This window comes from Pseudoliparis swirei, chromosome 7 (genome assembly GCF_029220125.1).
Source record: "Pseudoliparis swirei isolate HS2019 ecotype Mariana Trench chromosome 7, NWPU_hadal_v1, whole genome shotgun sequence".
In the NCBI taxonomy this organism is placed as follows: domain Eukaryota; kingdom Metazoa; phylum Chordata; class Actinopteri; order Perciformes; family Liparidae; genus Pseudoliparis; species Pseudoliparis swirei.
In genome coordinates, this window is record NC_079394.1 from 12,654,950 (window position 1) to 12,669,852 (window position 14,903).

General features: G+C 46.0%; 1 protein-coding gene across 4 annotated transcripts in view; it reads right to left on the reverse strand.

Annotated features, from left to right (window-relative positions):
• The window catches only part of kcnt1b (potassium sodium-activated channel subfamily T member 1b), a 79,521-nt gene extending 64,942 nt beyond the window's left edge, over positions 1 to 14,579 (reverse strand). For all 4 annotated transcript variants that reach the window (XM_056419630.1, XM_056419627.1, XM_056419628.1 and 1 more), the window contains exons 1-3: positions 14,476 to 14,579; positions 11,264 to 11,333; positions 9,968 to 10,129 (exon numbers count right to left, since the gene is read on the reverse strand). In XM_056419630.1, the coding sequence (XP_056275605.1) occupies positions 9,968 to 10,129; positions 11,264 to 11,333; positions 14,476 to 14,539 (296 nt within the window). In that variant the 5' untranslated portion in view covers positions 14,540 to 14,579. The remainder of the gene's footprint in view (positions 1 to 9,967; positions 10,130 to 11,263; positions 11,334 to 14,475) is intronic.
• Positions 14,580 to 14,903: the final 324 nt, after the last annotated feature.

Below are 14,903 nucleotides of genomic sequence, written 5' to 3' on the forward strand. Positions count from 1 at the left end.
AAGTGTCCCAGCAAAGGGTCTGAATATGACCATATGATATTTCCCATTTCTGTTTTTTTCTGTCAAGATGGGGTGCTGAGAGTACATTAATGAGAAATAAAATGAATTGATTTTTGCAAATGGCTGCAATGAAACAAAGAGAAACTAGAATGGGCACTCGGTAGAGCGCATACCTTCGCATATCACAAGATTGGGCATTGAATTATGAACATTTTGGCATTAGTTGAATGCCAATTGGACAAAAATTGACCGTGCTATGGTAAAAAGAAGATGTTGACCTTTCCATGACCTTGACCTTGACCTTTGACCCGACTGATCCCAAAATCTAATCAAATGGTCCCCGGATAATAACCAATCATCCCACCAAATTTCATGCGATTCGGTTACAAACTTTTTTTGTTACACGCATACAAATAAATAAATAAATACACGGCGATCAAAACATAACCTTGCGCATTTTCAATGCAAAGGTAATAAAGAGTGAACATTTTTAAGAGGTCTGAATACTTTCCGTACCCACTGTATATAAGAATCCAAAAGGGGGGGCTGAGGAAGAAAGAGAGCAGACGCCAGAGGACGAGAGAGAAAAATGAATACAGGCGAGTTCATCGGAGGCAGAAACCGACTGGAGCACAGAGACACTCTGTGGGGGAAGTGGAGAACTGCACCGCGGTTTGACGACAGACACCGAGCTAGAAACGGGCATCGGCCGGGGCCGCGGCGCGATGCCCGTTTAGCCAACGACACAGATGGCAGCAGAGCCCCGGCTAAAACCCCCGTTAGCTCGCACTCATCCAGCGCCCTTGAACTAAACGCTTCTACCACTTCACATGCTGCGGGAACATGATACACACGACCTGCTGGGATCTGCGCCACGAAACAGAGGAAAGTATATAGATCGTGTTTACATTTTTAAATAATATTCGTGAAATATTTCCCATCTCACTTGTTCAATGAGCACTTTCTTACAGGATGCAGTTTATTTATATTGTCGGTATCGCTCTGGACTTATTGCCTTATGATTGGCCCCCAGAGTGGCTTCACATTCACACTACGTACATACCATTTCTTTGAGGCTGAATTCTGACAGCACAGCAGAATGCAGGAATATAGAACACGAGAGAGAGAGAGAGAGAGAGAGAGAGAGAGAGAGAGAGAGAGAGAGAGAGAGAGAGCTGCAGTGAAGCCTATTAGCGGCGTGCTGGGTGTATCTGCTAACTCCTCTCTGAAACGCCTGGCACTTAAAACTTGAATGAATTCCAGATCCTAACTTCCAGCCACTGAGAGAAAGAAAAGTAGAACAGAGAAAGAAGAAGAAGAAAGGCAACAATAACAAAGTGCCAGTGCTGTCGCATTTTGGCAGGACAATGCAGTCGAGGGAATTGCTCATATAGTTGGTAGAACCAGGCGGTAAGCCGAGTTTATCATTATTATTTTTAGAATACATGGTTGAGGAGTGGCAGCCAATCAGAGGCAGCGTTGTCCTGAGCACCTGTAGTTCAGAGCCAACATGCAGGTTCTCTTCAGGCAGGTAAAACACAACGGCAGCATAAACTAAAGAGAAGAGTTTGTTTTTGCAGTATCTTGTTACAAAGGGCATGCACAATAACTAATGTATACAAGAGTGTGTTTACGTCAGGGATTCAATCTATACAGGAATTTAGCCTTAGCTAAGACTGACACATTTAGCCCTGGGTTGATTGATGTTCAAATAAGTGAAAATGAAATGGAAAGCAATACAAAAAAAGGAAAATGGCATCATTTAGCAATATAATTGAAGAATTTGTATCTTCTTGCCATTTATAGGCTTGGTTTAAAATCAGTATACTAAAATTAAAAAAATCAGATGTGTGAAGTGCAAAATTCTGAGATTTTTTAGGCCGATTAGCCGTAAATACGATTTACTTACAATAGTCATTCAAGGCATTCACAGAGGTTTGATAGAGCAGAACATTTTCCTTTTTCATTGCGACTCCCAATTTGTGAAGTGCGTCGCTGAGCCTGTGAGGGCGCCGGCGTCGCCGAGCCTTCCCCCGCGCTGCAGATGGGCGGCGAGAGTCGTGACAACGCTTCATCTGTCAGAACGTATTAAGGCGGTGAGCTGGCGCTGCTGTGGGCGAGCTGTCTGCCTGTGCTCAGCAACGCCGGAGAGGAGGAAGAAGTCTAGCCAATGCCACTGGCAGCCTCACACACACACACACACACACACACACAGGGATGCTTTCGCTGGCCGACTGCGGTTTTGCCAACGGCTGATTGGTGCAAAAAGGTTCAACCGGCCATAACCTTATGTCCTATTTCCGAATATGAAGACGTCGTAAGGAATGTTCACTTGTGTAAAAGAGGGTTGAGCCAGAGCCCATGGTTCATTCATCAAAAGAAAAGGAAGAAGAAGAAAAGACATCGTCTTCATTCCGCCATGGGACCGTTAAATCATTTATTTGAATGAAGACGGGAGTCCCTTGAACCGGAGATAAATACTGTGGCTTGTGCAGCATTAACTCAAATAAGAACTGCATGAATAGGACTGTTTGGGGTGTGAGGACACAACCATTTATTTCCCTTCCAAACTTCCCTGAAAATATGCGAAAACTTATTTTATGAGGCCACATTAAAAGACAAACGGGCCACGTTCAACAGTCGCATGAATAAAACAACAGCGCCCAGCGTGGCGCCGGGCTAGAACGCCCTCGTGGCGGTGTCCTCATTTACATGAAGAAGGACAATCAGCTTCTTTTTTTTACCAACTTCGAGATTAAAAAAAACAACAGCAAAATTCCCTATGTGGATAACTTTAAATCTAATCTTTAGATAATATACTGAATGAGGGAATGTGGTTGATAGTGTCAAAGTAAACAGTAGGAGAGGCTCCACTGGGCTCTTCCACTAAGATCATGATGAACATATGTGATCCGTGAAACATTTTACTTTGGTGGGGCCAAAACCCCCAAACTGGCACATAAGTTAATCAGCACCACCGATAAAATCACCTCAAAACAGAGAGAGACATTTATGTGAGTTTTGTTGCCGAATATGACAAAAAAGATGTCACACATAAAAAGTTAATGTCTTAAACTTCAACTGAGCTTCAGGATTCAGACCATGCTTAATTGATTGAATCACTTTAAATTGGTAGAAGGAATTGTGTTCTGCGACTCCGGAGTGTCGCTGTATCTCTTAACACTAAACTGCCCCCCCCCCCTACAGTGCCGACACAACCTCATCTAAAGGCCTCCATTATCACAGCTGCCTATTAGAAGCTGACAAGCCAACTCTAACGATGCTAATTAGGTTGGCAAGACAAAGCGTAGGGAATACTAAACTCTAAATGCACCGGAGATTTACAGCCGCAAAACATGTTAAGGCCCATAAGAGAAACCCATTGTGACGGGTCAATTACATCTCATTCATCTCTGGCCAGCCCTCCGATAATTCTCCCTTTGTAGCCTATTTTAATAGTCCGTTCCATTTGAGCTACTCCTGAGAAACCTCCGCTTCTTCAGCCAATCATGTGGAAGTATACCGTAAACTGGCATTCTTTCAAATGGCCAGCAGGGGGCGTTTCCTCTGATTGTATGGAAGTCTATGAGAAAATGATTTCTCACATAATTTAATACCGCAGTAAACATTGTTTACATGAGTTTGTGGTCCTAATTGCTAGTTTAAAAAGGGCGGGCTACTTTGCGATTGACAGGTCGCTACAACGGCATTGAGAGTTCTTCGTGTTTTCGCGGTGTAAATTTTAACCCTTTCACAATTGGTTTTAAAAATAAAAAATGTAATTGTAACATTTTGGTCCTCCTTAAAAAAACTGATTCAGCATTTAGTTCTACTTTGTCACATCCAAGATTGCGACGACCGAAACGCTGAACTCCAGCTTTCAAAACCATATTCCAAAAAAACAACGGATGACATCACTGTGACACTAAAGGAGCCATCGGCAACCATAATGAGGAATTGGGATACAATGCTCAGCCGGCGATGGCAACCACTTTTTATAATATAAAAGAATACGGAAATCAAACAACAGAGCGTGCACGACAAAAAGAAAATATAAAAAATGTGGATGACGTGCCGTTTTGGCTCTGCCCGTCTCATTCCGCAGGTAATCTCAGAGCGTGCAGATGATGTGTCTCTGTGGGGGGAATCAGCTCAACATGTCCAGATAAACAAAAAGAGAGAGAATGGATGAGCAGGCAACCGGGGACTCGATGGATTCATTTTTTTCCGAGGGATCTGTGAAGAGCAGAACAGCTGCACGACTACAGCCTGGCAACCAGTGAGCGTTACCGCTGATCCCTCTGGGACGCGGCGCCCCGCTGCACACCAATAAAATGCTTTAGTGGAGATGTGCGCTCATTCCTCCCACAACAGCAGCAGCTCTTAAACCGACAGCCTGCCGGAGACGCAGCAGCCACTCCGCTTCGCTGATGAGAACAAGTCTAGCGGCGTCGCCCGCCCACTCGCTGCCGACGGCGGTGACGAATGCCACCTATGGACTCTGGATTGGGAGCTCCGGTTGCTGAGCGGAACCGTGCAGCGACAACACTCAGTGTTTCGAGCACGGCGAGAATTTTTTTTACGCGAGAGGACGTCGAGAAAACTGTCGGGTCACGAGTCCTAATGGCCGAACTTCGTTATTCATACAACTTTTCGGAAGGCCATCGTCACTCTGCATGGTCCTGACCACAGGTTAATCCTCTGTGTGACCACAGGTTAACCCTCTGTGTGACCACAGGTTAACCTTCTGTCTGACCACAGGTTAACCCTCTGTATGACCACAGGTTAACCCTCTGTGTGACCACAGGTTAACCTTCTGTGTGACCACAGGTTAACCCTCTGTATGACCACAGGTTAACCTTCTGTGTGACCACAGGTTAACCCTCTGTATGACCACAGCTTAACCTTCTGTCTGACCACAGGTTAACCCTATGAGTGACCACAGCTTAACCTTCTGTCTGACCACAGGTTAACCCTCTGAGTGACCACAGCTTAACCCTCTGTGTGACCACAGGTTAACCCTCTGTGTGACCACAGGTTAACCCTCTGTGTGACCACAGGTTAACCCTCACTGGTGCACTGGTTGTGGTGGAGCACCGGACATCTCAGGGTGATATTAATTTTACATGTAGCCTGAGGGCCTGCAGCGTAAACAAGCCCCTTATTGGACCTAATCATTCTCATCATCTTCATATATTCTTGTCATGGATGAATCTGCTTTGCTCGGATGTTATCCCCCTCCGGCTCCTCCTCTCCCTCTGTGTCTCTGTTCTCTATCCGACCATCACCCTCCGAGACTCAGGTGGAAATCAGCCAGGCATCAAACCCCCAGAATCAATGTGCAATTTCTCTATTTTTTTCCACCATAAACAGAAAAAGATGCAACCCCTCTTATCATCATCAAAACAAAAACATTGTTGATTTGCCCGAGGTATACGGCCCGTATGACCAGAATCAATCCAAATCAACTCAAAGTTGTTACCAGGCTCGATACAGAGCCTCTTAAAGCCGTCATATTAGAGATAAAACATTTTCGCGGCAAGACGAGTGAGCGGTTGGTGTCTGGGACGAGCCGTGTGGCTCGACGGCAGATCAAGTGTCGGTGCCGGGTCGCCGATCCAAGCGCTACTATTTGACTCATGAGGAGGTGTTTAGAGTCGATCCGGTGACCAATTAACACTCCTCAGTGTCGATATTCCTCCCATCGGCATGCTGCCTTGATTAGAGGAGAGGAAAATTAGACATGCAGAGGAAAGATAGACGGAACCAATTCTCATCCGGCGACTCGCTCTCCGTTTTCAAACCCTGTCGGCAGGGGATTTTTATTTTTATTTATTTTTTAAAGTGGCTTCTTTGTTTCTATTTCTGAAGCTGACTGAGGCTTGCCCCCCTCTGCTGGCTGACAGACCGAGAAATAAGCCCACGGACGTACACACTCGGATGTATAATCAGGTACTCAGAGGTACACACACACACACACACACCAGCCTTCAGCACCCACCCACACACCCACACACCCACACAGCCACACACCCACACAGCCACACACCCACACACCCACACAGCCACACACCCACACACCCACACAGCCACACACCCACACAGCCACACAGCCACACACCCACACAGCCACACACCCACACAGCCACACAGCCACACAGCCACACAGCCACACACACCCACACAGCCACACACCACACAGCCACACACCCACACAGCCACACACCACACAGCCACACAGCCACACAGCCACACCACACACCCACACAGCCACACAGCCACACACCCACAGCCCACAGCCACACAGCCACACAGCCACACACCCACACAGCCACACACCCACACAGCCACACACCCACACAGCCACACAGCCACACAGCCACACACCCACACAGCCACACAGCCACACAGCCACACAGCCACACACACACACAGCCACACAGCTACACAGCCACACACACACAGCCACACAGCCACACACACACACAGCCACACAGCCACACACCCACACACCCACACAGCCACACAGCCACACAGCCACACAGCCACACACCCACACACCCACACAGCCACACACCCACACAGCCACACAGCCACACACCCACACAGCCACACACCCACACAGCCACACAGCCACACAGCCACACACCCACACAGCCACACAGCCACACAGCCAAGCCATAATTACAGCCCTCTTACACCCAACCCTGGAGATAATGACACCCCCCCCCTCCTCCCACACACACACACACACACACACACACACACACACACGCGCAGCCTTAATACTGTTACATTGAGAAAGTTAGACGCACTAAGAAACCGTCAATGAGTGCTTATATTTAAGTTGAGCTTTGGAGACATTTGGGTGCTTCCACAGCTGAACTGTGTGGTTCAGTCAAAACTAACTCGATTGTGTGGGCTGGTGAGAAATCTGTCAATCCAACCCGGGTACAGACCAACAACCAAACTGAGACCACTCCAAATAGAGGTTTGTCTGTGGTGTGAAGCAGACCTCGGGGTTTTATGATGGCAGATAGGAGATTTCTGCATAGTTTTAAAAGCTAAACGACGAATAAATACATCAGATCTGTTAAGGAAGCCATCTGAAATCGGTATGAGGCCATCTGATATATATATATATATATAATATATATTTAACCTAGACGTGCAGATCCACTCGTGTGCATACCAGCTCGGGGATTTCCCCTGATTAATAATCACAAAGCTCATCTCCGGCTCTGTGTCCATTAAGAAGTCCCACAGGAATGAGATCATGACTGGGCACTCCCCAATGTCCACAGAAGTCCTCCGGGAGTGTGCAGAGGGGCTCTTCTTTGTAGAGTCCTGGTAGTTCATCATAAATATGTGTGTCAGGTTTTTCATCTGCTGCATTAAAAACGTCCTTTCTGGTTAGAACTCAATTGCTTCGTAATTTTCAGTTTCTACAGAGCTCTTTCTCGTTAAAATTGGACTTTCTTCACCAAACAAATATATAAAAATATGACATTGACACAGGCAATGTGGCACAGGCATTAATATGTATATTTCAAACGGTCTTATTACAACCTGTGAGGTCATCTGACTGCCCTCCCTGCTGCATAGCGGGACTCCCTTCTGGCAAGTCTTTCCGCCCACTGCCGTTTACTCTCACAGCCCAGTATGACAGATGCCAGGGAACAGATGCAAAAGGCCATCGGGGTAGGGAGTGAGGGGGGTGGGGGCTCTCTATCTGGGGGTTGATTTGTTTCGAGGCTTTACACTCGACAGGGCATCAGCAGCACATCAGACACTGTGAGCGGGCGCAGGATCACCAACCGAGAAATAGAGCGTCGTCGAATCTCGGTGACATCGTCTGCTTCCGTTTCCACTCCAGAGCTCCGAAAAACAACAATTAACGCCATTACACACCATCACTAATCCTGTTTCCTTCTTTTGGATCCTCGTTTCCTAACCAACGTGCGTCTGACAAGCTGCAGTTTACAGCGGTTACTTTCGTTGAATAAACAAAAGCCATTTTGTCGGTATCTGTGAAAGACTATAGCTCTGTGACCCGACACACACACACACACACACACACACACAGGCATACATGTGTTGGTAGCCCAGCAACAAACCCTAATTACCCTTTGCAATTGAATAGCGAGCAGCAAAACAATTCCAAGGGGATCTACAGGACGAACACACACACACACACACACACACACACACACGGAGTCTGCTTCATTGCCATATTCTAGCCTCTCAAGGTCTACCAGGCAGATGAACCATCAAGGTCCTTGCATGTGGACTGCATTTCCATGTAATTAACGTGTAATCTATATGTCAGCAGTACAGAGATAAAACTGCCACGCAGCGAGAAAAACCTATACAAGGATCTGTTTCCCACAATCAAGTCATCCCACAGGCCCGTGTGTGAGGGGGAAACGGTCGTATTCTCGGCTGCGGCTCTAAATGTTACGTGTCGTGTTGATATGAAACACACTGATAGCAATTTCCTGCGGCGAGCCGCGCGGCGACAGTAATGAAGGAGCGTGGCATAAAAATAATTCAATTATATATTGACCGCAAAACGCTCGGGTCAAAATGCAACCTCACAAAAGACGGCATCCTGTGTCCGGTCACACACGATGCACATCAATAAGGTAATTGTTTTTAAAAAACCACACGCATACACACAGAAGCCAGGGAAGGTGATCGACTCATTGCTGAAACACGACTGCTGCCGCTGAGGATAACCAAACGCCTGGAGTGGCGAGATAACACAGACACACACACAAACACACAAATACACACAGACACACAATGTTCTGCCTGTCAGATTGGAACCATTGATAAGATGAATGGAGCCCGGCTACACAATATGAACAACATGTTTATTCAGTAACGTTAACCCTGAGACCAGAAAGGCTCCGGAGGGCCTTTCAGTGGAGACGAGGCTACCGCCTCTCCCTCATTTGTAAAGAAGCCGCCCGACGATAAGACCGGCCCCGTCCTGGGAAGAAATCTCCTTCAACAAACGCAGCAAAAATAAAAAAAATGTGACAAAGTTCAAGTAATAAATCTCATGTTGGCTTTTTTGGCTTTAGGGTGACTGAAGCAGCGGCAGAAGGAACTGGAAAGCGGCGCTCTCTCCGTTTGCTCTTTGCAAGCCAATCGACTGAAGCGGCTGCTGCTCCCTCAGTGAGACGCTTCATGTCAGCACCACGGAGAGCTCCGCAGCACTCGGCCGGGGGGCTCGGCGAACTCTTCTTCCCCCTCTCGGGCGGCACGCGGCGTCTGTTGGTCGGCTTCTCTGACCGCAGCAATAATTTAACTCTTCGGGGACTCCCAAACACCGGAGCACCAATGGAGCACCGAGGGACGGGCTATGTCATGTCAGTTCAGGGCCGGAGGGAGGAAAAAAACCCAGGCTAAAACACTCTGAAATATTGAAGAAGACTATAAAAAAACAAGGTCAAATTCACACAGACTAGCTTTTTTTTCCCTTTGAAACCCTCCGGATACTCCAGATTGTCCGCTGTGGAATTCAGCCACAGGATGTGTTTAAGTCACAACGTTTTCCCACGACAGGAACCTCAGGCCATTTCTGTTTCCATTGCTCTGTCCTATCCACCTACACATTAAACCAACAGCTGAGAACACGAGTCACGCCACATCTCCAGGGGGTTGTCATGAGTCGTCATTCTGGGGAAATCAGTAAGCGAGGTAGAAGCGGACGAAACAGCTCTTGGGGAAGCGAGTGCACCAACATAAACCTACGATTCTCGGCTCAAGGCAACTCCTGGAATATGATAAACATGTGAAAACAGTGTTTCCAGCATCCAAGGAGATTTGAAGATAAATGAAGTCCATGTACGCGCACGCAAACACACACACCCCTCCATGAACATCCCTGCGGGTATCCCTTCTCATCCCTTCTCACATACGGTTGTACATTTACACCAACAGTGTGTTGTCGTGCTACCTGTCGTCGTTCTGGTCCCCCAGGAGCAAATCCCTGAAGCGATAGCGAGGCGGAAGAGGAGGCACCTCCGTGTCCACCTCCGCCATCTTGAGAGCCGAGATGTCCAGAATAACGCCGGAGTTGCTGCTGTTGTTCCTCTGCAGGGTCTCAGCGGAGGGCCTGCTGGACGAGAAGGACGGCGGCATCTGCCGCGTCAGCAATTTGTAGCGCTGGCGGACCACGATAAGGCCCCAAAACAAGAGATTGTGTACGTGCAGTGCTCTTTTTGTGTGGTTTATAAACAGTTTCGCACACAAGTCATTTAGAGAACTTGCCGTATTCACAAATTCTTTCATTTTTAACTCATTTAAACTTCATATTTTACGCCTGGGCTTTAGCGGGTGCTTTAATTCCGCTGCTGACGCTGGAGATATTCACCTGAAAGCAGCATTTTGAGATACGACGCAAAGCCTTATATGATATTATTGAAAGCCAAAGTCGTTACATACACATTAGTCTACCACAGTGGTTCTCAAATGGGGGCACATGGGATATTTTAAATGAGTTTCAATTTAAAAATCCTTTAAAAAATAGTGATTTAATAAATATTCAATAAATGTTTAAGTTCATAACTGAATTTAAAATATTCTATATTAAATCAGACACTGAACACAGTGCTGGGGTGTCCAATCAACTCATGCAAATGTCATATTTTCATGAACGCATTACATTTAAATCATAGACAGTTATTTGAGGTGAGGAGCGCTCTCGTTCACCGAACCAAATAAAGTAAGAGACTGTCGAGAAGACAAAGATATCGAACTCTTAAGCCGTTCGGTCTACAGCACAGGTGTCAAACACAAGTCCAAGTTCAATTGATTTTGTTGTTGTTGAAGGTTTCAAAATAAATGGATTTATGTTATATTATTAGAGAACATTTCTTATGTACAATATTTCTACACTCAAATAAACAATAATCAAATGCAAAGAGTTATTTAACAATGTGTAGGGGAGTAGTTTATACTTTTCTATGTTTCAGTTACAACCATTTGAACCAAATGAGTTGAAGCGACTGTCCTATTTCACGCATGTGAATGTATTATTAAACACAATAAAACTCACACAATCACATGAATTAGAAGTCGGTTTCCCACCGTCAAAGTGGACACTTCAGGGACGGATGACTAGAGAGCATGACAATACAACCCACCTACTTGTGCAGAACTGTAAATGTGCATGCATGTGTGTGTGTGTGTGTGTGTGTGTGTGTGCGTCTAGTGCGTATTATAAGGGGTATTAAGTGCTTCGGGAAATTACCTGTCATCATGGGAACTGGAGGATCGGCGTGGAGGGCTCGATGGCCGGCGTGGAGGGCTCATGGCTGCCTCTTGCGGGGGCGAATTGAGTGACGGAGCGAGAGAACGAAGGCCAAATACAAGAAAGGCAGGGAGAGAGAGAGAGTTTAAACACACGTATTAAACATTCTGCTCACCTTTCACACTTAGTTATACGATTACATCCGCTGCTCGTGTCTCTCTGAGCGTTGCAGGATGACACAGGAACACTTCGAAGCGGCGTGGTTTAATATCGATGTGTGAGTTTTATTATTCATAGTGTGTATTCTGATGAAGTGGAAACTAGCATTTCAGGTGGGTTGATCAGCTCTGATTTTACACATGTATTGAAGGCACTCTAGGGGAGAGAAGTATCTTCAGAAATAGGACTGACATTTCTAGCTCATCTATAATGTATGCAGAATGGAGGTTTTGTCCAACTGAACATGATGGGCTTCATTCATGTGCGTGTGTGTGTGTGTGTTTCTACTTGAATGAATCAAGGATCATCTTATTTCATAGGTTGCTCTTAGAATTCTATTTGTTGGTGGATCCTGTTTAGATGACTTTGAATCTCTCTACCCCCCCTTTAAGGCACAACAGAGGGAACAATAAGTGGGTAATACTGAGGGGTGTGTGTGTGTGGTTATCCTAGTGCAGTGTGGGCAGCATTGAGTGGGCTAATAGCATCCAGAGACACGCTCCCCCTGATTTACCAGTGAAAGCACAAACCCTCAGACAGAGGAGAGAGAGTGGGGCGATGACACATCGGTGCGCTCGTAGGGAAAACAGGAAATAAAAAGGAGGTCACTATAAACACATCGTCAGCCTCGTCCGCTTTTGAATTATGTCATCCCCCAGTGGGTGGAACCTCTGGGGGATGACATAATGGATGAGTACAAAGTGACCACACTAATAGGGGACAGGAGTGCTCCCAGTAGGAGTCTTTCTTCCACTTAGAGAATACCGCATAGTCAGACAAAAGAAAGCAGATGAAGTGGTGAAAGATGCACACAGGGCACAGATCAAATTGTTCTTAAAATAAATAAGATCAAACTGAATCAAGCCCGACTTATAGGATACGTGGAAATCTGTAGTCTTCTTCGATTGTGATGCATGTGCGGTATAGGCGCACGGTTGAGGTCACTTAATGTACATGAGACGGCAATGCAGAGGACATAAACTATATCTAAAACAATGTGTGATAGTTTTTCTTTATGGCCAAGAAGAAGAAAAAAAAGATATTAATTCATTTGGATGTTTTTTTCTTCTTCTTTAAAACAAAATCAGTCAGTGACAAAACCTTCAAAATTACTTTCCACCTATACAAACTGGGATATTTCTGAGCACCAAGAAAATCATGTTTCATATACTAATGGACAAACAAAAATAAACTCAGCATAAATATGAAAAGACACACCAGCCTATAAAAACAGTTACAAGGTCACAAGTTCCTCCATCTGACTGAGCACCGGGTGCAAAACAGAGAGGACACTGGACCAAGCTTGTAGTTAAACTCCCACATAATTATAACTTTACATAATATTATATAATGTTTAGAATAGCTCGAATGGCGAAGTTATTGCCTGAAGACAGACAACAATAAAAACAAACACCAAGGCTGTTTGGAGTAAACTTATAAATGAGCACCAGTCACGGGGAGGAAAGCTCCTCCCTCCGCCCCGGGGAACAGGGGCTAGAAGTCGGACTGGACTTCCTTGCCAACTCCGGGTTACCTCGCTGCGTCCCCGCGTGTGCCCGAAGTCCCATCATCGTAAACACACGCTCGCTCTAGATAACCTCCTGCGCGCGCTGGCCAGAGGACGTCTCCCATCAACGCGCCCGGGCTGCGAGAGAGCCGTCATCGTTGGGGAAACTAGTAATTAAGAAAAGGAGGACTCCGGCGTGTCAGGTGGAGTCCAACGGCTGTCGGCCCTCTTGACGCCACGAACAACTGGCGCTTAACGAGCTAGCTTACTGTCAGTACTTAGCTTAGCTGTTAGCTAACTATCTGTCGGCTTCCATGCTGGGTTATTTAGGTTGGTGAGCTAAAAAAACAACTAGTCCCGGTCCTCGGCACTGATTGGCTGACACACATTCAAAAAACGTTGTATTTAACCGCACACCTGACTGTCAATTTAAAAATCAATGCGCGAGACCCCAAACCCGCCACCAATACCGAGAGACTTCATTGTCGCCTAGCAACAACTTTATTTGCTGGCGTTTGACGAACTACATCGCTCGGCGGAAGGAAGGAAGGAAGGAACGAATTTGTATTTTCTCGTCCCGTATGCAGTCGACTATAAAACGCGATGTTCTCATCCGTCTTGTTCTTTTTTTCATGTATTTTATTAGCTCGTAAATCCCCTGCGACGGTTTTTTTCCCAGCTGCTCTTGCGTCACAACCCCTGGGTTTCATAAATCGCAGTAAGTGCCGCTTTTTTTCATGGCTTTCTCCGTTTTTGCCGTCTTCCGGTTCATATAACGTTATGTCTCCCTGCTGGTTTCCATGCTCTCCTCTCAGCATCCTTCCTCCCCTCGAAAAGACGCTCCAGTCACCCATGGGCGACTCTCTATCTACCTGGGAGCTTTGCAGTGAGCATCGATGTGTTGAATGCCGACAGGAAACTTCTCTTGCACACACAAAAAAGCGTTTAGTGAAAGAAAAATAAACCGAATTATAGAAACTGCAATTCTGCATCGTCATGATTTCTTGCCCTCCCAACAATCTGCTCAAAAAAGTCCACTCATCTCGTGTTGATGCCAAATATAGACACATAATAATACTGCTTCTTCTGTTTTATGAGCACTAGACTTGTGTTGCTCCAGTGTATGTGCACTACGATGCATGTCTCCGTCAGTCACGAGTCATCTGCTGGCAAGAGGTGGAAAGTGCAACTGTGTATGTGTGTGAATGCTGAAACAGTTGCATATCATTCAGTACAAATGAAGTAAATATGTCCAACCAAGGTTTTAAATGACCCCCTTAGACATTTGCATAAAAAACAAAAACAACAATGCATTGGAACAGTCCCCAAATCATAAGTTATTTATTCATTTTTTCTCTTTACATCCCACTATCCAACATTTAAAGATGGAGTATACACAGTGCATGCAAAGTATTGGGCAACTTCTACAAATCCACAATCTCTATAGTCTACACGTCTTTTTATTTATCTCCGGTTCAAAACATACCTGCAAGTGCGCTGTCCTCTATTTGTCTCACCATCGTTCCCCTCAAATTGAAAAATATATTCATTCTGTGTGCGCTCGGGGTCTGGCTGGAGACACCGCTGGCTTGTGTGCGTGCGTGTGTGTGTGTGTCTCCGGGAAGAAAAAATCCTCGTCGCTCTGTGTGCGTTCCTTGTGCTCAGCCTCTCCTCAGCCCATTATTCTCCAGGGGAAAGAGCTCTGAGCGTCATCATTTCAAAGCCCACACAGCCACTTACGTTGCTTTCCCATGCCAGCAGTCATATTTCACATACTCGTTTATCTCGCTCGGGATCTTGATTTCCACAGATTTCTTTTTTTTACTTGATCTGGACGATTTTTTTGTTAGGGGGTGGGGTGTATTTTGCATTTATTCTCTGGCTGCCTTGCCTCCTTGAATGTTAAACATTCAC